At 54.4% G+C, this 27,519-nt stretch overlaps 1 protein-coding gene across 5 annotated transcripts; it reads right to left on the bottom strand.

The window, feature by feature from the left end:
- Positions 1-4,842: 4,842 nt before the first annotated feature.
- PLEKHO2 (pleckstrin homology domain containing O2) lies at positions 4,843-27,481 on the bottom strand. 5 transcript variants are annotated; one of them, XM_073877176.1, is made up of 7 exons: positions 27,336-27,479; positions 22,295-22,541; positions 21,058-21,207; positions 16,643-16,759; positions 11,795-11,876; positions 10,189-10,287; positions 4,843-7,838 (listed from the first exon to the last, which is right to left on the bottom strand). In XM_073877176.1, the coding sequence occupies exons 4-7, from the start codon at positions 16,717-16,719 to the stop codon at positions 6,825-6,827; spliced, it is 1,272 nt and encodes a 423-aa protein (XP_073733277.1). In that variant the 5' UTR covers positions 16,720-16,759; positions 21,058-21,207; positions 22,295-22,541; positions 27,336-27,479; the 3' UTR covers positions 4,843-6,824. The 5 variants fall into 5 exon arrangements, with proteins under 5 accessions (XP_073733277.1, XP_025739879.1, XP_073733276.1 ...); XM_025884094.2 differs by lacking the exon at positions 22,295-22,541 and having other exon boundaries at positions 11,772-11,876; positions 27,336-27,481; XM_073877175.1 differs by lacking the exons at positions 21,058-21,207; positions 22,295-22,541 and having other exon boundaries at positions 11,772-11,876; positions 27,336-27,463.
- Positions 27,482-27,519: the final 38 nt, after the last annotated feature.

Genomic DNA, 27,519 nt, shown 5'->3' with positions numbered 1-27,519 from the left:
TGTCTTTCCCCCCCAGGGCTCCCCATCTCAGGAAAGGGTGCCTCCATAGCCCAACACCCTGTAAGTCATCGATTTCCCTCCCTCCCACTCCAGGCTTCCCACATCCACGAGACCCCAAACCCCCCATTCTACCTCCTAGAAAGATTCTACTCCTCTACTCTACTTTCCGTGGCACGGTCCCAGCTCAAGCCCTCACCCCTCTACACCTTGTCCATTGCCACCTCCTAACTGGTCTCCCTGCCTCCAGTCTCCACCCCACAGCCTATGTCTGCCCTCTTTAAAACCCACCCATGATCCCCTTGGTCTCTAGGACAAAGTCCAAGCTTTCTGAGTGAACATCACAACCTTCTGCCTTCTGCCCCCCGCCCACCTCCCAGGCCTCCCCGCCTCCCTCAGCACCTCCTCCTACAGGATACTACACAAAGAATTTGCTTTAGCAAAGTCTGTCTTCCTTCTGTCCACCTGTCTCAAATGCCCTCCCCAATTCCTCTGTTTGGTATTACTCTTCCTTCAAGGTGCAGACAAAAGTCACCTCCTCCATGAGGCCTTGTCTGATTCCCTCAGCAAGAGAAGCCAGTTGAGCTCTGTTCTGTGCTGCCGCAGAACGTGCCCATCTAACAAAGGTTATCCCACTATGCTCACCGAGGGGGGCTGTCCGTCTGTCTGTCTCCCCTGACTGGCAGCGAGCAACCTGGGGAAGGATCCCATTTTCTTGGAATCCATAGCACCTAATCTAAACTAGGTGCCCAACACACAATACTCTTACCCATTTACTAAGCCCCTACTATGTGCCAGGCCCTGAGCTGGATGCTTTATATAAATTGTCTAGTTTTATCCTCAAAATCACCCTGCTGGGAGAGATGAGACTGAGATTCAGAGAGACTGAGCAGCTGCTTCAGGTCACACTAATCGTGCACAGCAGTGTCAGAGACCGATTCGCCAGCTGCCCTACTTGGTTCTCCATTGGCCTAGGGCTTCACCCCCTGCCAACCCCAGATGTGGTCTCTAGGGAAGCACCAATCCCCACAGCTAACCACACCTGGGTGTAGAACAAGTCCTCTGTCCTTTTATTCAGCTAACATGTTGGGATTTCTTAAAAAAGAAACTTTTAATAGGAAGCCAAGGGAAAGCCCCTCCTCCCAATTTAAATATGTGATATACACACATATACATATATATGTGTACACACACACACATATTTTAACACAACCGACAGGCAAGTTCAGGTCCTCCCACTGAGCTGTTACTTCCTCCTCTCTAAAATCAGTGGGACAGACTAGATGGTCTCAAGATCCTTGTCAGTCCTGATATCCTGTGATTCCATGGTTAGCGTCTCAGGTGGATAGTTGGCTGGTGATTTTTGTTGGGGAGGACAGTACCCTAAGGACACAACGATGAGAAGAAGGGAATAGGGTTATGCTGTGCTGCAAGCAGACCAGCCCCCTCCCCTTTATGACTTGATCTGAGGGGGCCAAGGGGAGAGAGAGACTTGCCCAAGAGCCTCCTCCAGCCCCCTTTCCCAGGACCTAAGATAGCATTGACCAGTCTGAAGACTGGTCCTGTTGGGCTTTCAAGGGTGCTGTCCCCTCCCTTGGCCTCAGTTTGCACGTCTTTGCTTCCCTGGGCCACTGGCTGTGGCCTCCCCCCTCCAGCCAGTGGGACCCTCTGGAAAGCCCCTCACAGCGCAACACAGGAAGGGGAGAGGGGAGGCTGTGGGCGAGTTCCTGCGGAGGCTCAAGCTCAGCTGTAGCTGTTGGAGCCTGTCATTTCCCTTCCTCCACCCACCCAGCTGGGAGGCAGAAAAGTTTCATCACAGCTGAGTTGTTGTCCTTATAAGGGAAGGGCCTCCTGAGCCTCTCACTTGGGCCATGGCTGGCTGGTGGAGAGCCTGGCCAGCCTGGGGTATCCTCCAGGCACCAGCAAAGGTGGGGATGCCCCAAGCCTCAGGTCGGCCAGAGGTTCCCTGGGCTCAGCATCCATCTGAAGTCAGACTCTCCAGAGAAAAAGCAGGAAGCCCATGGTGGCCCCAGGCCAGGACCCCAGGGGATCAAATCCCAGGTCCTGGCACTAACTTGTGGTCTCCTGGGCAAGTTGTTTTAAACTTCAGTTTACTAACCTGTAAATGGAGTGAACATAAATACATCTTCCTCATGAGGCCACTGTGGTGAGAATGGGAGGTCAATGTAGACCTACCAAATAGGATGTGTCCTGTGAGGCCAGGCCATTGGGGTTTATTAATCATTGTCTATGAGGCAGGCCATGGGCTAAATGTTCCACAGCAACCCTGTGAAGAAGGAAGAATTAGCCTATTTTATAGACAGGAAAAACTGAGGCAGTTTGCCTAAGGTACTTATTCATGGCTGGGGCTTGAATCTGGATGTGTCTGCCCCCAAATCTAAAGTCATGGTTTTTTCTACTTATACCCTGCTACTTCCTCCAGGACTTTTGTGCCTTTAATAAAATTATGACAACAGGGAGGAATGTTCACCATCATCTCTCTACCATCTCCTCCCACCTCCCCTGCAGACCCTCCTCATAACCTCCACTTAAGTGAGTGTATGTGGCCTTTACTGACAGCCAAGTCTCCTATTTCTGACATGTCTTGTGTCAGGGATATGAGAGTAAAGGTTGGAAGACAGGAAGACAGGACTTGGAGTTCAGACAAAACACAATAGCTCCAGAAAGACACAGAGAGTTTCCAGGGTCCAGGGTCTAGGCTCAGGTGGGGGCAGAGGGAGAGGCAATCCAGATGCTACCCATCCCCCCAACAATCCCTCCTCCTCCATCCTGGGTCTTGTCAGAATGTGGCCACCTTGTGGCTTGTAAAACTGTGAATCGTAACTACCCACAGCACTTCAGGCCTTTGAGATACTGCGGCCAGTAGTAAAAAAAAAAAAAAAAAAAAAAAAAAAAGCTTCCTCTTCTCCACACAGGCCCCGAGCCCCCAAGACCAGAGGGAAGATTCTCACCATATCCTTCCTCAGCCCTGTGGCTGGCTACTAAGACCTTCCCTGCAGCTGCCCTCTCCAAGGTGGCCTTCCAGAGGGGACCTAATTCTTGGGCCAGGGTCGGGGGACACCCTTACCAATAAAGGAGTTCCTCTCCCCCACCTTGGTTCCTTCTCAGAGATAAGGGACCTGTGAAGGTGAAGTGATTTACCTAGGATCCCCCAGCTCTATAGGCCACTCACTCGGTATGGCTGTGACACAGAGGCCAGTGGCAGGGGAATTCAGGCAGGTCATTGCCAGGCAAAAGGCCCTGGTCAGGTGCTTCCTGTTATGTTGGCCACCAGCCCTGTCCAGCAGCCCTCACAGGAGGAAGGGAATCAGCCGTTGGGGAGCCCAGCAGTACTTTTTCACATCAGGGGTAGGGGCATTGTAATCTCCTTTTCACTGGTGAGTAAATTAGAGGCTAAGACTCACCAAGGTCTCTCAATGAGACTTGAACCTAGGCAGTTTGAATTGGATCTCTGTACACTGGCCCAGGGGCTTCCAAAGGGCACTCAGCGAAGCCCTGAGATCCTGCTGAGATATATTAGGGGTGCGGTGGGCAGGGCCCAGGCTCACCCTCAACCAGGACAGGCTCTGAGGTTAAAGTAACAGCTGGAATAATTTTGAGCCATCATAGGAAACATCTGTTCAGGCCAGAATCATCAATAAATACTAAATCTACAGGGAAATTTTGATGAGGTGCAACATATTTGTGCAGTCTTAAAATATCTCCCAGTTTATAGTTGCAAGAGAAAAAAATCATAACTATACAATAGAAAAATCAGACACCTTGACCAGGAGGTCAAAACTGACATCACCAATGAGGGATGAATGAAGGTCATATGTCTCCGGATGTGATGCCCTGAGGACCTACTATCACCTATGCAGTTTTCTGGCTGAGAATCCATAACCTCAATCTAATTATGAGGAAACCTCACAGTGACAAACCCCAAGTGAGGAATGTTCTATTAAAAAGGGTGGGGGTGCCTGGGTGGATCAGTTGGTTGAGTGCCCGACTCTTATTTTTGGCTCGGGTCATGATCTTGGGGTAGTGGGATCGAGCCCCACGTTGGGCTCTGTGCTCAGTGGGGAGTCTGCTTGAGATTCTCTCTCTCTCCTTCTTTCTCTAAAATAAATCTTTTTAAAAGGGGGCAGGGGGAGGAAGGGCTGTATTCTTCAAATGTATCCACATCATGACAGATAAAAGCTGTGGAAACATTTCAGATTAAAGGAGACTAGAGAGACATGTAATATTTAAGCCTACACTGAAGGAAAAATATGAGATTATTGGGTCAAATAACAAAACTGGAGTAAGAGCAATAATAAGTATACCAGTGTTAAATTTTCTGAAGTTGACAACTGTATTATGGTTATATGAAAGAATATACTTACTCTTAGGAAATGCTCAGTGAAGTATTTAGGGATAAGGGACCATGAAAACGAATTCCTCAATGATTCAGAAAAAAATTACATTTGTTAAAGACAGCACTCAGAAGATAAACCAATGGGTCAATCTGATAAAGAACACATGGGTATTCTTTGTACTGTTCTTATTCTTGCAAATTTTGTTTGAAATCATTTCCAAATCGTCTCTAAAAATTGAAAAGTGTTGTTCCTTATGACACTTAGCTCCCAGCCTGTAGAAACAATGTAGGCGGGGGTGGGGAGGGGGTAAAACTGGAGGACCTAGCTGAGTTTAGCAAAGATGGGGCCCAGCCTATGGGAGGGGAGCCCTAGAATGAAGCTTGAAGGACCAGTGATGCCACTGACCAACGACGGCCTACCCTCTGCTTCCTTGAGGCCAGCCCTGTGGCTCGTCCCCACACCAACAAACAGGCTTGCGGCAGACAAGTTCCATAAAAAGGGATTTATTGCCAAACTTCAAGAAAGGCGCTTCATGACAGAAGACATGGAATGCCATCCTCCTCAAGGAGGCAGGCAAGGCATCCCCTGCATATTCCCCATCCTTCTACCCCTCCCGTTGAAGCTAGCTTTTCTCCCTTGGGGCCCAGGCCACCATGGCATGGGGACCCCAGAGGGACCAATGGCATTAGGTCACTGAGATGGCCCCAGAGCTACTTGCTCAATCTGGTCATTTATCAGAGGAGGAAACTGAGGCTCTAGTCCCTGGAAACAGGTGACTTGGCTAAAGCCCCAGCCAGCCCAGGCTGCTGGTGGGGGAAAGCTGTTCCCCAAGAGAGAACTGCAGGCGGCCATATGACGTGGGCACCCGATGACGACCTTGCTCTCACACTGAAGGCAGACGGACAGGCAGACTGTGGCACGGGAACTGAGTTTTGTCCACGGAGTGTAGTTTGAGGAGGCCAGTGGGGGCTCATGAGTCAGGACATTGCTGTTCACCTCCACCCTGCCCGGGACAGGCTGCAGAGTAGACATCTGCCCCTCTTGATCCCTGGCCACTACCCTCAAGAATAAAGTAGAAGTAAAGAAGACATTGACCTGAGTGGGCACGACTGGTGATGGGGCAGTGGACAGAAAGGCCAGGGCACGCAGCTGTGACCCTTTCTCCTCGTTCAGTAAATAAAAGTGCACATGCAGAAACCCCGAGCAGACCTGCCAGAAGCTGCTCCCACTCCTGCAGACCCCAGGGAGAGTGGCTGTGGCCCTCAGGGGGCTCTGCACCTAGACGGAGACTGGATGTGTTCCCAGAGCCAGGGACAACTGTGGGGGGATTGGGGGAGGGGGAGGGGACGGAGAGGGAGAGGCCCAGGCTGCAAGCATGGACCAGGAAAGGGACAGAAGAAAATGCCCCTTCCACGAGGAAGTTCAGAGGAGCATTCCCTCTGGGGCCTGAGCCAGTGGGGTGGGGGGGTGGGGGGGAACAAGGAAAAGGGAAGTTATTTCAGGCCCAACATACCCCCACTGGCATTCAAACAAATGATTGGGATATTGGATTTGTTTGGGTTGAGGAGGAACCAGAGACCCAGATATAAATCCCATCTGGGGAGGCACAGAAGTTGAGGTGGCTTCTCTTCTGAAGGTTGATTTATAATGAAGTATATACAGGATTTTCTGATGTTGATATCAGAGCCATTCTCGGGCTCACCCCTACAGGAAATGTGCAAGGCTGGACACAGGCTGGTCCAGGGGTAGAGACTAGACTAGGAGACCCTTTGCGTTCCTCCTCCAACCTGGAGTCCTCCAATCACAGCTCACCAGAGGGGAAGGCCTGCCGAATAGGAAACAGGCCCAGAGAGGAGCCACACGTCCAATGGCTTTCTCACACAGCTGCCTCCCACCTGCCTGCACAGGCCCTAGCTGGATTCCAGGTCTCACTCAGCTAAGGGAACAATCTAGAGCTTAGACCCAAGGCCTTGGCAGCTACTTGCAGTAGGTGGGTGGGGAGGGTTGGTTATGGCTCGGAGCTGCCTCTGCCATAAGGCTCTCTGCCCGGGAACATCTGGACGTGGGAGCTGCAGGGGCAGGGGGCTCAGCTGTGCTCTATTCAGAAGTCAGGAATGTAAACTACTGGGGGTGGGAAGCAGAGATGATGTCACCCCCAGAAACCCCAAGTGCCGTGCTAAAGCCCTGGGGCAGTTCGGAATAACCATGCAAGCAACCAAGTGTGTGCTCCCAGCCCAAGTCCAGAACCCAGAGCCTGGGCCAGATAGCCAAATAGTGGCCCTGGATGGCACCTGGCCCCACTGGCCAGGGCAGGGCAGAAAGGATGCCAGGAATCTCTGCAGGTCCTGGCCATACCCTCAACATGCCTGATGGCCCTTCTGCAGCCTGAGCAGAAGCATGTTTCTTGGCAGGATTGGGCAATGATGGACTGGGCGGGCTAGGAGGGACAGTGCCCTGGCCCGGCAGGCCCTAGGGTGCACTTCTCCTGTAGAGGGTCACCAGCTCCTTCCGCTTCTCCTGTAGCCCAGGTGATTCCTGGCTCAGCTCTTCCAGACCTCTGATTTCCTGTAGGACTTGGGTGGCCTGCCTCAGCTGCTCCACAGCCTGACTGAGCAGTGTCTCAGCACTTACGGGGGCCGGCTCACTGTCCAGCACCTTGTTCAACAGTTTCTCCGTCTGTTCTGAGGCCACCTTCACCTCCAGCTGGGCCCGATACAGCCGTTCTCCAGGCTGCCGTGGACGCCGGGGGCCTTCCCCAAGCAGGTCCCCCAGGGAGGAGCAGCGGGGATGGAAATGAGATGGCAGGTCCCAGGGGGGCAGTGCTGTGGATGTTGTTGCATCCTCTGGGGGAGTTTCTGAGATGCCCGAGGCCTGGGGTGGCTGGATGGGCTCGGGACTGTCATCCATGCCATTCACTGAGATCTCTGCTGGATCTGGGGCAGAGATCTCAGAGGTCTCATGACTCTGGGCTGGCCCAGAAGCCCCCATCCCACTCATGGAGGCTCTCAGTTTCTCTGATAAGATCTTGGGTGGGGGTGTAGGGGGCTTCCCACCCTCCTTGGGCAGAGCCTCAGGAGTCTCAGAGCGGGGCACCTGGAGTTCTGTACTCTCAAAGTCAGGGGGATCCTTGGGGTTGGCGTTCTCCCAGCTCACTTTCAGTTTGTCAGGCAGGACCCTGTTGGAGGGCTGCTCAGAGCCACTGTCCTCCTGTACTGGAGTCTCTGAGTCCTCTTGGCTCCCAGGGTGGGACTCAGACCTTGCTGAGATAGGTGCTGGGGCTCCCTCCCCGGCAGAGGTCTCCACGCTGTCACCAAGGCTGGTCGTCTCAGGCGCTGGGGAAGGCTTGGTAGGAGGCATAGGGGGCTTGAGTGTCTCCCGGGGCTGGGTTGCACTGACATCATTGCTGGGGGCAAACACCGGTGGCCCACTATCTGGAACTTCGAGGTCGAGGCGCGAAAGCCCATCAGAAGCTGCGTTGGCTACCTGGTAGGGGACAGTATATGGGCATCATCTTGGATGACTGGCATTTGGGTCAGATGTGCCCACCCATAAGGGTACTCAAGCCTTCCCATCCAGGTTGTCCAGGCCCCCAGCCCTCCACTCTCTGCCCTGGCTTCCAAGGCCACGTGATTAGAAGCTAAAGTGATACTCTGATGAATCCTCTCCTCTCCCTTACTCCCACAGAACTCCCTGTTTTGGAATCACAGGCCAGGAAGTCAGAGCCTAGTCCTCTTGGTGCCCCCCAGCCTGTGAAAGAGACTGCTTTTTAGTGGCACCTATGCTGGCCTGGGCAGCAGAGGACATGGTTCCAGCCCTGTTTCCGACCCCTTTCTGGCTGTCTGGCCTTGGGAGGATCCCATCTGTGCCAACCACCCACTCAGGGGGGCAATGAGACCAGGACTCAAGCATGGTCTCCCAAGTTGTCTCGAGCCCACTCACTTCTGCTTCCCCTCCTTGGAGACTGCTGTCTGATGTGCCAGCCTCACACCCAGCCCTCCAGCCCAGATCTCTGTGGCCTTTGCCTGCCCAGCTGCTCAGCAGCCAGTGCCTCCTCTCCTCATGCCATCAGATGTGGCCCCAGACCACAGCTGACCGCCAGAGGAGGACAGCTGCACCAAGTAGGCAGCTGCCCCCCCACCTGGCCCTAGGGACCCACAGGAATACCCAGCAGCCCCATAGTGATGGAGACCCTCCCAGGGAGCCTCAGAGGCCCTGGAGCAGGGCTGGGCAGGAGGCCTCTCCCAAGGTCCCTCATGGTAGGGGTATTGGCTGGGACCCCCACTCCCTTTTACCATGCACACAGGTATCTGGCCAACGCATACGCTCACTCAGTCACTGGGACATGAGTCCCTCCCTGAATTCTTCTCAGAGGGTCTCTCCCTCCAAGGCCAGCCCTCCCCCAACACCTAACCCTCCCCTCAAGCATTCCCTTTCTCTCTGGCTACGTCAGTCTTTCCTTCTGTAGGCTTTATTCCCTCAGCTGACAGGCATGAACAGGCTGTCTCATTTCAAAAAACAAACTCTCCAATGACCCTGGCCCCTTCTCTTCTCTCTCTTCCCTACCATGGTCCCCTTCCCTCTGGCGACCCCAGCTCTGTACCCCTTGACAAACCTAAGCCAACTCCTTCTCTGAGAAAATTTATGCAGTAAATGTCACCACCTGCCCCTTTCCCCAGTCCTGCCTTTGTGACTTGTGGCTGCCAACCTGGCTGATAACCCCCACATCCTGTGCCCTTCTCTCTCTCCAGATGTGCCATTTGCCTCTCTGGCTTCCTCTTCCTTGGCTCTCTACTGCCCGGCCCCCACACCCCAAATGTAGCATTTGCTAAGATTCTTTCCTAGCCTCCAAAATCTTTCCCCCCCAACATCCACCCCCATCAGCAACACTGGTCTGAAAAAGGGCTCCTCCCTTACTCCTCACCCTGCCCGTAACTTCTTCCAAATTCCCTGTCCCCAGGGCCTCCATTCACCCAGTTGGCAGGCTTGGGTCTACCTCTGCACCACCCTCCCCTCTGGCTGGAAGGCTTCCCCTAGCACCATATTCAGGGGCAAGCCCAGATGGCTCTCCCGTTGGGCTCTCGCTTTTCATCCCCTCCTGGAGCCTGGAGGGCCCACCTCCTCCCTCTTCTTAGCTCCTTGCCTTTCCCTCCCTTAACCCAACCCACCGTACCCTGGGCCTCAACTGACCTCTGGAACACACCCTCCCACGCACTGTTACCAGCTCCAACAATCAAGGCCTCCACAATTTCCTCCCATCAACCAACCTTCCTAGACTCATCTCCCCATCAAAGGGACTTGGTACACTCCAAACTCTCCTGCCTCAGCTCAAATCATTCCCTCGGCCAGGGCCTCCCTCACATCAAGTCTGCCAACTGAAACCCTTCCCATCCTTCAAGGGTTGGTTCAAATGCCAGTGGGCCCTCCACGGTCTCTCCTGCCTGGCCTCTCAGAGCCCTCCTCTGTACAGAAGTTAGACACAACTCTGCTTGGAGCAGTCTGCGGACAGGTCTTTTCTCTAGGTGGAAGCTGAGCTCTGAGAGGCAGGGACTAGCCCCAGGGTCTCAGTTTCCCTCAGGTACCAACTCTGGATAAGGCCAGTGTGCAGACTCAACAAGCAAAGCAGGCATATCACCACCACCACCACCCCCCCCCGCCAACGAGCACATATAACACATAAGCTTCCACACACAGACACGCTGCATACCACTCAGGAAGCCCCAACTCCAAGAGTCCTCAGGAAAAAGATGGCCCCAAGCTTGGCTGCCACCCTAAGGAGCTGGGATCCCAGGCTCAAATGACCTCCTACCTGTCTAAGCCGGGGGCAAAGTCTTACCTCCTTCAGGTGTACTCTTGTAGGTGGCCGGCGCCGCTGGCCCCCACGCACCCGGTCCCGTGTCACATGCTCCAGGGCACAGCTCTTGTCCACTTTCACCTGGGAAGAAGGAACAAGGTCAGTGCCCACCAGGGAGAGGAAGAAACGCCCAGGCATTAACCCGACTCAAAGGCAGGGTCTATACCTACATCTTCCCTGTAAAGGGGCAGGGCCCTACCACTGGCCCTCTCTTTGAGGCATCTCCCTGTGTCTGGACTTCTGCTTTTCTTCCTGTCCCTACACTGCCTTTGTCATCTCTCGGCAGTCAGAGGCTCTCCCTCTCTGCCTCAGTTTTCCTGCCTGGATATGGGCTATCAGCCCTCACCCTTCAGTCTACTGCAAATATATACAAGCAGCCCTGAGGCTGCTGTTATGCTTAGCTAGGGGAGCAGGGAGAAGGCAGCCCATGATCCCCTGGTGCCTGGCTTCCAGAAGATGGCCCCAGTCACTCTCCTAGATCCCTTGGAAAAGAAAAAAGAGCAGGGCCTCTGCCCCTTTGGGCCAGGGTGTCTAGAGGAGAGCATATCCTCTCTGATGGTAAGGAAAGATGGAGTACCTGGGAAGCCAAAGTAAATAAGACTCTGAACCACAGTGCAGCCTGTCCTTGATGGGGAATGTAGCTAAGACTCTTTAACCCTCAGGTCAGGCTCAAGGTCAGACCCACCCTCGATGGGGGCAGGGGCGAGGTTCAACAGTCCCTGTTCCTGACTGCTCCACCAAGACTGTGGGCTGACAGCAGCCCACATTTCTGTGGCCTCCAACACCCCTGATATGTCCCATCACCCCTCACCCATGAAATGGGGATATTTTCTCCAGCTAGTAAAGGGCTGAGCATAACGCAAGTCTCATAAAACATGACATAGCAGACACGGCTGTGAGTCAAGAGACCTGGGTGTTAAGAGGGACTTACTTGGGAAGATTCCTTCCCTCAGGTCTTAGTCTTCTGCAATCCAAGGGGTCAGTTTAGGTGGCCCCCAGGTCCATTTTAACCCAAATAGCTATGAATCCATGATGTCAAAGATAAATCCTCCCTAGGAGATCTGGGCCCATGGGATACCCTGCCTACTGCAAGCCTGATCACAGCCATTGTTGCCACAGATCATACTATATAGTACAGGGGGCCGGCTGGTCATTGCCGACAGATGGGGAGGCCCAAGGCCAGAGCCAGCCTGGCCTGGACTCGATTGAAAGCTCTTAGCTCGGCACCCCCAGACCTCTCTCGCCTGGGCCCACCGGCTGTTTTCAGCTGAGGCTGGGTTGGAAAGGCTGCATGGCTGCCACTAGTTAAATTCTACTCTATCACTTACTCACTTTTTAATTCAAAACAAATTAATTTACTGACACCTCAGTTTCTTCATCCTTAAAATGGATACACTACCACCTACTCTGAGGGTTGCTGTGAATATTACTAACAATAGTAGATGTCCCAGTGTTTGTAGCAGTGACATAATCAAGGGATTGTCTGAGGTGGGGCAGGGGATCCTCTCTGAGATCACACATGGTGGGAAAGGGGACACAGATCCATTCACAGGACTGCATCGCACCTCATCGAAAGCCTTGTTCTTGCCTCGGTTGATCCCTTCATTGAGGGCTTTGATCCAGGATTCCTTCTCCTCTCCACTGGTTGCTTGAAACTTGATGTCGCTGACCTGCAGGGGACATGGATAGGGTGGATGTTTAACAGAATTCACATTTGGGGTCTTAAGGAAGCTTCCCATCCCAAATCCCAAAGTCTGCCCTGGCACAGCTGGCTGGGAGCAAACTGAAATGACCCCCACAACAGATCTGACACAGGGCTTCGGGGGAGGGGAGGAGAAAGATCCAGCAGAGAAGGGGCTGGCTCTCAGCATGATGCGGCCAGAGATCTGGATTAGAATCCACCTTGCCCTGTGGTAAGAGCCAAGATCTGGTCTTACTCCATTTGGCTTCCCCAGACCAGCTGCCTGTTTTCTCCATAAAGTAGGAGTTATCCCAGTATACATCCACACCAGGCTGAGTACAGTGACAGAGGTGACAGGTGTGACAGCTGTCCATCGGTGAAGACCCCCTGGAACTAGGGCCACATGCAGCTCCCCAGGGGCCCCCACTCAGCGCTGGCCAAGTGAAAAAGTCCTAGGGTCCCCTTTCTGGCCCTGAATCATAGACCATACATGAGAAAGGGCCCTGGGAGTCAATTCCAACCCCCTCATCGTACAGATGAGGAAACAGGCTCACAGATGGGATGGGACTTGGCCAAGGTGACCTAAAGTAATCCCAAGACTCCTGATTCTACAGCCCACCCCACCCCAGGGGTCCCTCTCATCTCAGGCAGGAGCTCCCAGCTCATACATGAGAATCAGAGAGGGGCCCCTGGCTGGCTCAGTGGGTGGAGCATAAGACTCTTGATCTCAGGGCTGTGAGGTGTTTTTTTGTTTGTTTGTTTTTAAGATTTTATTTATTTGTCAGAGAGAGAGACAGAGAGTGAGCGCACACAAGCAGGGGGAGTGGCATGCAGAGGGGGAGGCAGGCTCCCTGCAGAGCAGGGAGCCCGATGCAGGACTCGATCCCAGGACACTGGGATCATGACCTGAGCCGAAGGCAGACGCTTATCCTACTGAGCCACCCAGGTGTCCCTCAGGGTTGTGAGTCTGAGCCCCACGTTGGGTGTAGAGATTACGTAAAAATAAAAATTTAAATCTTGAAAAAAAAAAAAAAGAATTAGAGGGCAGCTTAGAGACACCCCTCCCTGTCAGGCTCCAAGGTCAGACAGGAAATGGTAGAAGTAGCAAGGCCACACAAACTGAGGGGCCATTTTGCACAGTGGATATCATAGCAGTAGGGCCTCTAAATTGGACAGAACACCTCTTACAGCTGGCTGACCTTGAGTCTCAGTTCCCTCATCTGTAAAAGGTCAAGACCGCCACAGCCTGCCTCACGGAGCTGTGTAGATCAAATATGTATCTAAAGTGTTGAATCTGGAGCTGGGCACAGAGTGAGTGCTCAGTAACAGGAATTATCACCACTGCCTTCCTTCTGACAAAATAGTACCAGTTTCCTCATCTGGATAAAGGGATCATGCCTACCCCAAAGCAATGCTGAGGGAATTAAACATGACTAAAGCCAGGGCCCCGCACACAGTAGGTATTCAGTACACAGTTACTGAATGAATGAGCCAATAAATGAATGAACCGGCCCACAGTTCCTTCCCTTGCCCCATTTTGGGCCACTGCCCACTCTGACCTCAAGATGCCCCAGTTCTTGGGCGGGCGGGTCGCCAGCCTGCCCATCCCCCACCCTGGTGTTAGCGCCTTCCCTCCTGCCACCCTCTACGTTATGTAACACCACAGTCCGCCTGGCCCCTGCAGCATCCTCGTTATATAACTTCCTCCTGGCTGCCGCCTCCTTCTCCTCATACAGAGCCCTGGGTCCCACCCACCTCCCCATGCCAGGCACAGCCAAATGCTCATTTGCATGACCAGGGTAAATTCAATCCTGGCAGCAGATCTGCAGTTAAGTCAGAAACCCCAGGGCACCTTGGCAACTGCCTCTTAGCCCAGCCATCAGGGCTGCAGGGGGCTCAGGGAGGGACAGCCGCTACATCCAGGCTCTGCAAGGGCCCACCCAACCCTGTGATAGGGGCTGCCAGAAAGGCGGCCCAGGTCCAGCCCCTTGGAACCCAGCTGCTGCTCCCTCTCGCAGTCCCCGAGGTGGCGGGGCCCCTGCTTAGTGCAGGATTTAGCATGCCGGGGAGCTGCAGAGGCATATACTTGAACTCAGCCGCAGATGAGCAAGAGCAGGGCAGAGAAAGAGCACTGGCCTGGGAGTCAAGCTAAAAGAGTTCGAGTCCCACCAGTCCACAATGCACAGGCCTGTTCACTACTCAGGGCCTCAATGGGACAAGATCAGAACCACTGTGCCCAACCCAAGCTACAGTCCTTCCCCACAGGCCAGCCCGCCTGAGGCAGGCTCGGGGGTTGGAAGGGGGTCAACCTCCGTTCTCTTCTGCTCCCTGTGAGGGAGAAGGCCTCAGGAAGACCTACATACTAGCCAAAGGGATCCCCTGGGAGAGCAAATACATGGTTAAATGGGACCCAGTCGCACTCTAAGCAGCCTTGTTATCCTGGCTGAATGAGCCAGGCATCCTGCAAGGGGGACCAGAATGGGGACAAGTGGAATACCAAGAAGTTGTTCCTCTTGCCCCACTCCTGGCCCTGTGTCCTGAAGAGCCACAGGCCGCACAGATCCCTCTCGAGCCCTTCCAAGAAGCCCCAGGGGCACAGGCACTGCTAGGAGTTTCACAGCTACCAGGCCTGGCCACAGAATAGGCCCACATGACCTGGGAAAGCAGGGAGAACAAAATGGCAGGGAGGAAAAAAGTGGGAGGGGGAGAGAGGCAGCAGGAAAGAGGAACGGGCCAAGCTGGCCGCGACCAGCAGGGCAGCAAGGCCCAGCTAGGCCACCCTGCTTCCTGGCAGTGTCCGCCTGTGACCTCATGGCAAGGGCGTGGGGATGGGAGGCAGGGGGAGAGGGACATGCAAGACACTGGAGTCTTTGTTTATTTGATTAGAGCGGGGGGGGGGGGGGGGGGAGGCGGCCTCGGGACCAGACAGCCAGGGTCATGTGACCTCCTGGCCGGCTGGCGGCCTCACTGAGGATGGGGAACACCCGGGGCGATAGGAAAGGAGGGTGAGAGGACGAGAGGGACATGGTGCTCCGGGCAGCTCACTATCTGACTTCCGGAGAGCCCCGCTCTCTGTATGAGTTCCTCAGGTGGTGAGAGTCAGGGGGAGTGGAACCGGATGTGCTGTCCTCCCACCATCCTGCAGCCCCCAATACTTGCTCCGTAGCCCCATCTCCCCGACTTACCATCCTGTTCCCAGAGTCACCCAGAGCCAACCTGAACTCTTGGCCGGACTGGGGGATGGAAGAGAGGGTGTTGGCCAAAGCAGCTAAGAATGCAGCTGCACAAACAGGCCTCTCTGAAGGTGATGGCCCACCCTGAGCTGGGCCCGACCCGCCTAAGCACACCATCAGCTGATTGTCAGAGCTAGGGAAAGGCCCACAGAACAGCACTGGCAGAGGACAGAGAAGCATGGCCCTATCCCCCCACATCCACATAAGCTCGCTCGGAGACACACAAAGCCCCAGACAGACCCATGGGTCAAGTGAACACTCACCTGCATATAAAGAGGTACACACACACATGTGCCAGACCTCCACACACAATGTGCTCTGCATGTCACTCATTCACACACACACGACAATGACTGCTCAGAGAGAAAAGTAGGTCTCCAGAACAGGGAGGGGGCTGACGGGACTGAAAGACCAAAATATGGCTCTCCTCTTCCTAAGAGCCCTAAGCAGCAGATGTCAAGTGAAACCTGGGTCCGGCCGCATGAACTGTCACAGCACCATAAACCTGGACTCATCCCTCAATTCCCGGAGTTCCACAGTTGCCTCCGTGCCCCACCCACTGCAGAGTTGGACAAAGGGTCAGTGAGTTACACATCACAGCCTCCTCCAGAGCCCAGAGCCCTGGGGATCAGAGGATTTAGGCTCCTGGCCCTTAAAGCTGGGGGAGAACAGAATGGCCTCCAGCAGGCCTAGACCAGATGCTCCCCAACCCCCAGCCTCTGTGACTCAGCCTCACTCTGAGAGGCTCCGCATGACGTGCAGGGGTTGGGGTGAGGCGTGGCCCAGCTGCAGAAGGGCGCGAGCTGGAGAGGTGCTGTACACGCCAGCCTCAAATCTGAACTCCCTCCTGACATCTGTGAAACTATACCATGCATCAACACCCACCAGAGAAATGTGGTGTAAACAGCAAACATCCATCTGCACACGCAGCGTGTCCCAGGGGAAGAACCTCCCGGGCAAGAGGCCTTCTCCAGCTTCAGCCAAGAAAGGGAAAGTGCAAAGGGAGGAAAGGTAGGGGGCTGCAGGTCTCTGAGCACTGAGTCCAGGATGGAGGCAGGAGGGGTGGCCCACCCACAAAGGCCTGAGATGAAGTGGAGGTCACAGCCTCTCCTCCGCCCCAGACAACATCAGGGTACTGCAGGCCTGGTGAGCGGGAGGCCTCATTCCCAGCTTTTCTGTCTCAGCCCTGTGCCTCATGTGTCCAGGGTGTGGGGGCAGGCCAAGGGCCCCACCTCTAACTACAGCCTGGGAAGGAGGCCCCAGGAGCCTGGAAGCGGGGAGGGGACCAGACCTCTCAGCAGAGCCTTAAATGCATCAACCAGGGGCTGGGGAGACTCCAGGCCAAAATGAGTAAAAGGTCCAACCTGTGGCAGCCCCTGGGTCTGAGCCTCAGCCACACGCCAGAGACCCTCCAGAGGCTGTATCCAGGGGCCCAGCCTGCCTTTGAGAGCCTTCCAGGGGTGATGTTCCCAAACCAACCCAGGTCCGGAGGGAGGTCAGGCAGCAGTGGGCATAGCCCTACCTTGTTCCCTGGGGATCGCTGTAGGATAAATCGGTGTTTCCGCTTGAGGAGGGCACGAAGGTCCTGGCACTTCTCATAGCTGCCCAGCTCCACTATCTCTACACACTTCTGCTCGTCCTGGGGAGGGAGATAGAGGGGACATGAATTGGTGAGAGCCAGACACATCCAGATCCTCAAACACCCAGGTCCCACCTCAGACCCTGATCTCAGTCACTGAGGGCATCACTCGGTCAGAAGGCATCCTTGGGCTGCCAATCAATCACCAAGATGTGGTATTCGGACCCCAGCAAGTAGATAGTGTTCAGTCCATGCTGACTGGAAGGAAGGATGCCTTCAAGGCTCAGCATCCACATGAGAAATGGGGCACCCAGCCCAGAGGTGGGTAGCAGGGCCGACTCAAATGCCTAAGGCCAAAGGAGGAAACAGTGGAAGCTGGAGAGACTTAGGAAAGGGTACCTGAGGGTCCATGCAGGCCCAGAGCCTGCTCAGAGATTTGTGGAAGAGGTAGTCTAGAAGAGGGAGCAGGATGTCACAAAATGAGGAAAAAAAAGAAAAAGAAAAGAAAAGGTTTTCCAGGCAGAGCCACAGAGGGAAGTGTGAACTAGGCACATTTGGGCTGCATGCCCTACCTTTACCACAATGATCCTGAACTGACTTCCCCACTTGGCATCTTCCTCCGCTGACCCCTGGCTAGGTGGAAAGGCCACTTTCCATGGCCTGCACAATGGAGAGGGCAAGAGTTCCTTCGAAAGCAATCCCCCCACCAACCTGCTACCCTGAGGCCTCGTCACTAAGAAGACAGAGGCCAGCCTTTTCTAGGCCACCCCTGGACACTGGCTGGGCTGCCTTCCTGCCCACCAGCCCTGGCACTGGATTATTTTCTCCATGTGGGCTCTACCCACCAGGTGCCTTTCCAGCAAGCTGCCTGGGACAAGCTCCCCACTCAGGAGTGGTCAATTCCTTCCTCTTCCAGGGGAGACCCAGCTGGAACAACTTCTCAGTGTGCTGCATTCTCACCCTTGAGCATCCAGGGTCGAAAAAGCAAGGCCTGGGGGTGGGTGTTGGAGGGGAGAGCTGCCCTAGAGGCTGGCCAACAAGTTAAGGACATGCTTGCTCTTAGACCTCACTCAGAGAGCCAGCAAGAGCCCCCACCAGGGACCGCCTAGGTGCTCTGCAGTTTTTGGTGGAATATCTGAGAGGCAGTGATTCAATGTTTGCAGAGGAAATGCCCTGATTTCCCTCCATGATAATCCGCATATGTTAAGAACCCTTGACACTTAGCAAGCACTTTTGCTTCTCTGATTCTCCTGAGCCTCTAAATCATCCTGAATCAAGCTTAGAGCCCCAGTATTTGCCTCACAGCATACAGGAAGAGAATGAGGCCTGGAGGCGAACTGATCTGCCCAAGGGGCACAGACACAAATGTAAGGGGCAGGGCCAAATGCAAAGCCACTTCCTGCCTCCTAGGCCAGAGCTCTTTCTAGCACACCACACTCCTTTCAGCCACAGTCAGAGGCTTGGTGATCAATGCCTTAGCAACAGGTCACACTCTGTCTCAGTGGTCCTCCAAGTGTGGTACCTGGGCCAGCAGCAGCAACATCACCTGAGAACTCGTTAGAAATGCAAGTTCTCAGATCCCATCCCCACTGAATCATAACCGTAGGGGAATGGGCCTAACAGTTTGACGATTAACAAGCACTTCAGTTGATTCTGATGTATGCAAAAGTTTGAAAACCTCTGCTCTACCACCAGAGCTTCTCAGCCATGATAGCACCTGGGAGTTTTAAAAACCCCAATGCCCAGGCAACATCTCAGACCAGTTTCATCAGGACCTCCGGGGGATGGAGCCCAGGCGTCTGTATTTTTCAAAGGAGATGACTGTATAGCGAAGGGCAGTAACCACTGACCTGCTCTGTTTGGGCCTTCAGGGGAAAGATGGCAAGGGTGGCCTGATCTTTCCCATCCAGGTTCAGTTAAAATGTCTTTTCCAATTTTTGCTTCCAAGCATCTCTCTCCAACCCCTAGTCTCCAATCTTTCCAAGTTCCTCCACTCCACACAAGGGCTAGTAAGGCCCACCTGCTCCAAAAAGCTCCCCTGCCACACCCCCAAGCCTGAGCCTTGGTGCTTTCTCGCTCCTCTGAGGTCCCCCATCCACAGAGCACCTGCCAGGCACACGCACTGTACAAGGTGCTAAGGGCACCCTGCCACGGGGAAGAACAGTCCTGACTCCCTGCTGGGCCTCTCTCTCTACCCTGTGCTGCGTGTCTGGTTCCCCCTACAGCGCCCTACCAAAAGGCAGCCCTCAAGAGGGACACACGTAGGACTAGTTTGCTGGACTGAATGCCTGACCCAGGGTGAGACTCCAGAAGGTCCCCTCCTACCTGCAACCAGAGAAAGGAAGCTGCCTGGGGAAGGATGCCTGGTCCCAGAGAGAGCAGCTCACCTGCCCCATGTGCGCAGGCCTCCCTCAACTGGACAACTACTGGCCCAAACACACTCTCCTCTGTCTGGGAATAAAAAGTCAGTCCATCCCCACCACCCTGCTCTCCCCAGGGTTGCCTGACCTGGGTCTCCTCTCCACCCGAAACGCTGAATCATCTGGCCCTTCTGCAGCTCAGAAAAAATGGATAAACCAGCAGGCACTGGGTGGGGGCAGCATTTTTTGAATGTCAGCCTCACTGACAGCAAAGAAACAGCCAAGAGCCATTTGCACTCGCCTAGTTCCTGACATCAGAAAGAGGAATTGAACCCATAAGCATTTCTCAATTCCTGCTCCTGGGCCAACCTTCCCTACCCCCCAAGTGCGAAGTTCTTGAAACTGCATGGAGGTTTTTCATAGTGACTTTTTTTAAAAGCCTGATTTAGATGTTTCATGTTTATGGGATGTGAAATCCTTCCTGCTTCCCAGTTGTGGCCAGATGTGGAGAGAGCGCCCAGGACAAGTCTGGCAGTGCCTGACAGGCTGACAGCTTGGGGGCTTGTCATTCAACTCCTATGGCAGCTGGGACCAAAGAAAGCTGTGACAACTGCCTTTATTTATAAAAATATCCCCCTGCTGCCCTACAGCACATCCTAATTTGGTGACAGCAGCAGTAAGGAACATCTGGGGGGCTGTCTGCATATTTCATTCCCTTGTCTTCCCCTCCAGCTTCTTCTCTGACACCCCAACTCCATGAGCCTGGGGACTCGGACAAGAAAGGCAAGGTGCTTCACAAAGGCAGTTCCTCTAAACAGTTAGATCTGGTTGCCCAACCTTTCTTGGCCTGGGACAGTTAGGAATTTGCCAAGATAACCTGAGGGATGCTGAGAAAGGATGGTGGGGAACAGGCAGGATCCCTCTGCTTCTGCCTCCAGGCCAGCTCTGCCCCATGTATTCCGTCTGTCAAAGGCACGCAGTGAGAGCCCATTTTCCACGGACGGGCCTTCTGGTGGCCTCAAGCCCAGAACACAAACGGCAGCTACAAGTAAAAGCCACCTTTTCTCCTCAGATCTTCCCCCAGAGCTTTATCAGCTCTTACTTAACACACAATTTTAACATCCTCGGTTGTCCAAGTTCCTAGCCTGCTGAAATGAAAAGGGGCGCAAGCCTGAAGTGGGCAGCTGCGAGGATTATGAGAGGCACGCGGGCGGCAGAAGTGGCAACTGGCGCTTGACGTTAAAGCAAAAAGGAAAGCTGAAGAGTACAGTCTGGCAGGATAGAAGAGTCTGATAAGAGGTGACTCAGAGCCACCAAGGAAAGACTCACTTTTAGTCCCAACGCCTTCTGTTGAAGAAGGTAGAGAATATTCAACATATTTTAGTGGATTTCCACCAAAAATAAGTTTGAGAGTTTACTTGCCAGAATCTATGGGTAGAAAGAGCTCTGGATTTGGTCTGGGTCCCAACTCCTCCATTCACTGAGATGCCGACCAGTCATTGGCTCCCTAGGGCCTCAGTATCTTCCTCTTGGGACACGATGACACTCTCATGGGACTACTAACGAGCCTCATACAAGAGATATGGAAAACCCCAAACAAGCATGAGCACAAAATATTTCTATTCCCATTGCTGAATGGAACAAGCTTTAGCTTTCTGGAACATTCACTGATAGGGCATCTAGCCTAATGACAAGGAGTTACAGTATAGGTATACACTGAGGAGACACACACGTCCCTGTGCACATACACTTCAAAGAGCCCCTCATCCAGGAGTCCTAGACTTGCACCTAGAGGTATCATCCCCACACCACGAAGACCCAGAGAAGATCAGGCACTCGCCCAAGGAGTCAGGTCTCAAACCAAATCCAGATACACAGCATGTCAAGAGTGGAGCAGGTGTTCCTGCGCCAGTTCTGGGATCCTCCCGCTGGCCTGGGCTGCCATCCCTTTGCCTCCTCCCCCAGCACCCCCAACCACAGGGCCAGGTGCGTCTTTACCTCGTTCTCGTAGACCAGCAGCTGGGCCTGGCAGAGAAGCAGATACCGGTCTTTCCAAAGCCCCAGGAGGCCACCACTGCTCTTCTTGATCCAGCCAGCCTTGTCTGCCCTCCGTGCTCCCCGAAGCTTCTCGCCCCCTTCCTTCACACCCTGTAAGATAGCACCAGGACATGCCATGAGGGCTGCTGCCATGGGGCCACACTGTCCAATGGCTGCATGAGGGATGTGTCCCTCTATTGGGTACCTCTTCATATCATCCCACATGAGCTTCCCCACAACCCCCAAGGCAGATATCCTTAATCCAATGTCAGAAAGAACAGGAATAGGGGTGACTGGGTGGCTCAGTTGGTTAAGCGTCTGCCCTCGGCTCAGGTCATGATCTCAGGGTCCTGGGATCGAGCCCTGCGTCGGGCTCCCTGCTCAGTGGGGAGCCTGCTTCTCTCTCTCCCTCTGCCCCTCCCCCTGCTTATGCGTGCTCCCTCTCTCAAATAAATAAAATCTTAAAAAAAAAAAAGATCAGGAATAGCAGTAGCAACAACAATAATAGCAACAATAATAATAATAGGCCCCTCAATACTGAGCCACCAAATTATGTTTTACACACATCATCCCACTTAACGCATTTTACTACTCTCTGAGGTGGTAGCATCGTTATCCACAGGGTACAGGCAAACTGAAGCTCAGAGAGGAGATGACTTGCCAGAGTCACACAGTAGAAGGGACAAACCCAGAATTCAAACCAGGTCCCTGACCCCATGTTCTTCCAGCATCACCACTCTGCCTCTCATGGATTCATTCAACCAGTCAACAAACGCTACACTGACTACCTACAATGTCACGGGTGCTAGAGTAAGCAAGGAAGAATAAAAATAATGCATCTCTGTCCTCACAGAGCCGGCAATGCAGGGAAGGAGGAGCCGAACAAACACCAGACACAAATACATTAATAGGCATGAAACACTATGAAGGGAACAGTGAAGGGGGCGGGAAGAAGAGGGGAGTGAGAGAGGACAGTGGGGGACCTGGCTGAGGTCTGGGTGGCCCAGGAAGGCATCCCAGGGGAGAGGACATTCAGGCAGGAGCAGAAGGATGGGAGGAAGCAGGCAGGTGGTGGTCATCTGCCTCTCCACCCCTGCCCTTCAAGAGAACCCATTCTGCAGCCCGTTTCCTGCCCCAAAGCAGGAGGTCCTCTGCTCTTAGCACCGCCACAGGCCAGGGCTTGGGGGTGGCCATCCACCTGGTAAGGGCTCCAAGGATTCTGCCTTCAACCACAGGCTGGTACAAGAGGTAAACTTGAGTCCTCTTCTCGGACATGGGCAGCCACCCTGGAGCCTCTAGGACAGCCGCTGACATCTCGTGGCCTCGATTATCTGCTTAGGTAGCTGGCTGTCGTCGGTACATGCCTATCAGATGGGGTCGTATTTACCTCTGGTCCCCAGCACCTAGCACTGTTCCTTTACACATAATGGATGCTCAAGAGATATCTGTGAAAGGAAAATAAAAATACACCAATTTGCTAACCACTTTGCTTCAGTGACTGGTGCCCACAGCAGTGAGAGTGAAGGGGAGGGTAGAAGAGGGGAGGTCAAGAGCATGTCAAATCTGGAGGATGCTAGAAGGAAATTGCACCGACTAATTTTGACTACTTTATAATTTACATAAAGTTCAAAAAAGGGGCCCCAGTTAAAAGGAGCACGCCTCTCCCCAGGGATACCCTGTGGCCACAGCTGCCTTTGGAAGAACAAGCCTGGGCAAAGTGTGGTGAGCTGTCAGGGGCTGGGCAGGGCACTGCCTCCTTGCTCTCTATCCTGGCAGGGGAGCCCCAGCCTGGCGGCCCCGCCCCTCTGAACTGCACACTCTTGTGGTTGAGAGTCCGCTTTGAAGCCCAAGTCACACAGACCGGAGGCAAGCCACTCTAATCTCTCTAAGCCTTAGTTTCTTCATCTAAGAAATGGAGATATACCAGAGGTTGCAAGGATTTTAACTCCATGGGGGCAAGGATTTTTGCTTTGTTTACTGCAATATCCCCAGGGCCTAGACAGCATCTGGCATACAGGAGGTGCTCAATAAATGTTGAATAAAGATACGGCATATAAAGCAGTGCCTAGAATACCCTAAACTTAGGAATTGGTAGCTATCATTGTCATTGTTGTTGTCACTGGCATTCCCTCTGGCTCTCAGGGACCCTTGCCCCCGGCCTGGTTCAGAATTTAGGAGAAGGCCTTTCTGGGCTTAGCTGCTGGGCTTCAGTACCCCCAGAAGCTCCAGGAATGTGGGGTGCCCCTCATCACCTCTCCCTAACTTGTAGAAGGCAGGAAGAATGGGGGAGTGAGACGGTCCCAAAGGGTCTTCCTGGACGGAGGAATGAGGAAGTGGGAGACTTGCCTATGGGCCAGTTATGAGCCACCCTGACCAGGGAAAGAGGGGACTTCAGCACCCTTCAACCCTTTCACATCCGATCATGCACCACCCCCAGCACCTGAGACCCTGTGTTCAGCCCCCATTAGCCACATGACCAGCAGGGGCCTCATCCCCCTCAGTGAGCCCTACAGGCTGGCCTGGGCCCGGGGCCAGAAGAGAAGTGAGAGATGGGAAACCCCATCCCACACTTCACACCCCTCCATCAGCAACTACAGTGCTGTTGGCCACCTCCTAGGCCTGCAGACTCTCGGTCTCTCTCAAAGCAGTAGGGACTGCAGAACGTGAAGCTGCTGCCCCGTCTCCCACTGCAGAGCTCCAAGCTTGCCTCCTGCTTTTCAGCGGCCCACGCACCACCCCATGGGATCGCACACCCCTTTCTAACCTCTCTCCCTTTGTGACCTCCCCTGCCTGCCTCACCCACTATCTGATATGTGAAAACTTCCTGTCAGCTGGAAGCTCCCGAGGGGCAAGACTGGGAGCTTGTGCCTTAACCGCTGTCCTGTCGGGGTGTAGCAGAGAGAACAGTGCCCAGTGAACACCATGACTGAGCGAGCTAAAGAAGCAAGTCCAGGGCCTTCAGGGATGGGTGGCAACAGGATGGAATTGAGGAGAGAAGTTACTTTGGGGATGGGGGGAGTGACAATGGAGGGGCTGGAGGGGGCATGAACCAAAGCCCAGGGAAGGGTCTTCTTGTCAGGAATCAGCCTCAGCAACAGCCTCCCAAAAGGGAGGCCTGGCTGGAGGCCAGAGTCCTGCTTGCCTACCACCCTCCATTCTGCCCCATTCCCTGCGCCTCAGACACTCCTACCAAGGGGCCTGGCTATGCCCCAGTAAGTTTTAGTAAGTGGCCCCTCCCCTTGGCAGGGCTCACAGGGGAGGTTTTGTCTTGCTCAGCCCAGTTTCTCGGCCTCCTCTCCTCTTATTGACCAGCTGACCACTGTTCTTCCTGTTTCGCCCTCTCTCTTCCCACCCATCCTCACTCAGACCCTTCCCTGCCCACTGTGAGCAGCTCCTGAGGCATCCCTGAGCACCAGCCTGACTCCCCTTTGCCTGAGGTGGGGGGAATCTCTGGGTCATTCAAGAAAAAAAAAAGATGCCAGGTCATCCTAACCCTGTGCACAGAAGGGAACAGGTGGAAAGCCACAACACAGGCCATGATAGACAGAGACGAGCAGAAGAAACCTTGATGGCACCCTACATCACAGAGAGCTTATCACCTTTGCCCTTGGACTAAACACAATGATATGCTGACCAGACTCTTCTAAGAACCCACCGTGTCAGAGGCTGGGATGGGGGTAACCAGAGAGGAAGCACACACAGGCTCTGCCAGGAGGGAACTTCCGATCTGATGAGGGCAACACAGACCCTGCACAGGGAGTCTTCAGTGTGGAGGTGGGGAGGGTATCCCCTGCTTTCGAGCGCCCCAGCCTTTTGGGAGAACACAGGACCTACCCGGAGGGAAACCTCAGCCCTAGCTCTCTGGTGGGGTAAGGGCTTGGGGTTAGTTTGGGAAGCCCTTGGAGAAGCTAAGGTTTTAGTAGGAGAGTGAGAATGGAAAGAGACACACACCTTGACCCAGAGGAGAAGGAAGGACATGTAAGGTCTTTGAGACCCCCTCACTATTGAATGAGAAAGTACAGCCCAGAAAGGGCAAGAGATTAGCTCAAGGTCACAAAACCAGAACTGGGACAGGACACTGCCCTGCCTCTGTCTAGATGGATATGGGCAAATGGGCAGCCTGGAGCCCCCAGAGGCTGAGCCAGGGAAAGGCATGACTATGAGAGGGAAGGGGGGGGGGGGGGGGCAGGACCCCAGGGCAGAGACAGGAAAGAAAGCCTAGGTTTGGGGTTTTTAACCTTACTCCAGTGGCAGCAACAATATCCCACGATATTTGCAGCTTTCGAAGCTTTTGCATGTATATCAATCACATTTGTGGATTGCCCACCTCCCTCATTTTATGGATGGGGAAACTGAGGCCCTGAGAACTCAAGTGGACAAATGCCCAGTGCCCAGACCTGCACTTCCTCACTAAGCCTCAGACTGAGGAGGACTACCAAGCTATTCCACAGAGGAGGCCACTGAAGCTGAGGGGGCTTGGCACCAGGGTAGCTGGGGCACAGGGAGAAAGCTCTAAGCTCGGGGGAGGGCTAAAAAACAGCCAGGTGAGGGGATGAGGTCAGCCTGAGGTCATGGGGCAGAGCAGGTGACTATGATCTAAGAGGTGTTTTAGAGAAACAAAGATGGGCACTGAGACCTACATTAAAGTGATTAGAAGAAATGGGAGGAAAAGAATTAGGGATGCCTAAGGGGAGGTAGGAGATAGGGAGCCCCTGGCTGTGTGGGGAGGAGGTGGGCAAGACCTTAGATGGCTCAGGTATGTGGGGAGCTCTTGGCAAATGGGAGTCAGTTTAAGTGGCAAAGCTAGAAACTCAGAACCAGAGGGAGCGCAGGGCTGGGCTGGGATGGGCTGGCCACGAGACAAACCATCAGCCCAGGAGGCCCCAGGAGAACTTCCCTTAATTGGGGGCCAGAGCAGATCAGGAGATGGAGTAATCTTGTCCCACATCCTCTGGGAGAAGGGGAGGGGCCACAACCAGACAGTCCAACCCTCACAGCAGGGGCCTAGAGTGGGGGAGGGCAGCCCCACCCCTGTCAGCAAGAAACCACAGCAAATCAGTGGCCTGACTTTGCCCCCTACTTCCACCCACTCTGAGAGAAGGGGACACAATCACACAAGACCTGGGGAGGAGGCCAAGCCCTATATTTTATAGAAGAGGAAATGCACGCTGAGAGGGGAAGTGACTTATCTACCATCCCACAGAAATGCAGGGCCTGGCCTGGAGGGAACCCTGACAGACAGTGGCCCTGGGGAGTAGGGAGCTGGACACTGATGGGGACACAGACAGCCTGGTACACCAAGGACTCCCCAGCTGGCCAGGGTTGCCCAAACAGTGAAGGTTTCCTCTTTCCTCTCCACCCACCCTGACAGACACCTCCCCTTCCCTTGGGCTGGGAGGGGCAAAAGCTGAGACCTCCCTCAGGGGACAAGAAGCAAAGTCCTTGAGACTCAGCAGATCCTGGCTCTAATTTATTCATTCCACAGGTATACATTAAGTGCTCACTGTGTGCTTCCATGATGGGGCCAGTGCCTGACCCTACTCCAGACCAATAGGGTCCTGAGGGAGAAGAGGGAAGCTCAAGGGGCACTGCTGGTCCAGTCTCCCAGCTCCTCCAGGGAGTTGGCCCTCCCAGGGAGGTGGGCAAGGCAGGGGCCAGGATGAGCCCCTATGCGGGCCTGACTCCGGAGCAAGAGAGAGCGTTCGGGAAAGAGGATCCCAGGGCCTTATAGAGGGGAAAAAAACGCAACTTCTCCAGTTTTCACCACCAGACACGGTCACGGCCTCAAGATTCCTTGAGAAAGGGACTCCGAAACACACAGACCCCCCCACACACACTCGGTCTACCTCCTCAGGATCAGACCTGGCCAGCACGGGGTGTCAACGGTAACCGCGTTCGAGCCCAGTAACCCAAGCCACTTTCAGCGAGTCGTTAACTGACCAGAGCCTCAGTCTCTCCGTCAATCCAATGGGAACAGTAACCACCGCGATGCCCACAGTTGGTGAGAGAAGACAGGAGATAACGAAGGAGGGTGGGTCTGCGAAGTGCGGGACGCGGAACCCTAGCCCCTGCTCCATCGACCTGGGCTCTGCCCGGGGGAATGGGGGTGGGGTAGCGATTGGGTGTCGGCAGTCCGGCGGGAGAGCGGCTGGTTGGACCAAGGGCCTGAGCCTGCGACCCCAACAAAAGTGAGGGGCTCAACACCCCAGCCCCGGCCCCCCGCCTGGCCCGGCCCTCACCTCCTCCTCCATCGCGAGTCCGCTGAAGTCCCGCCGCTCCGCCGCTCACTCCGCGCGCCGCGCGGGCTCCACCACCTCCATCCACACCCGGCCGGGCGGCGGCTCTTTGCGTTCTGTCCCGCGGGCCGCCGGGGGCCCAAGAAACTTCGGGGGGGCGGGGTTGGGGGCGGGGAGAAGCTTCCGG

This window comes from Callorhinus ursinus, unplaced genomic scaffold (genome assembly GCF_003265705.2).
Source record: "Callorhinus ursinus isolate GAN/ISIS: 27379988/994484 unplaced genomic scaffold, GSC_fseal_2.0 scaffold25, whole genome shotgun sequence".
Lineage (NCBI taxonomy): Eukaryota > Metazoa > Chordata > Mammalia > Carnivora > Otariidae > Callorhinus > Callorhinus ursinus.
The sequence above is the reverse complement of the archived record's forward strand: the minus strand, read 5'-3'. Positions and strand labels throughout refer to the sequence as shown.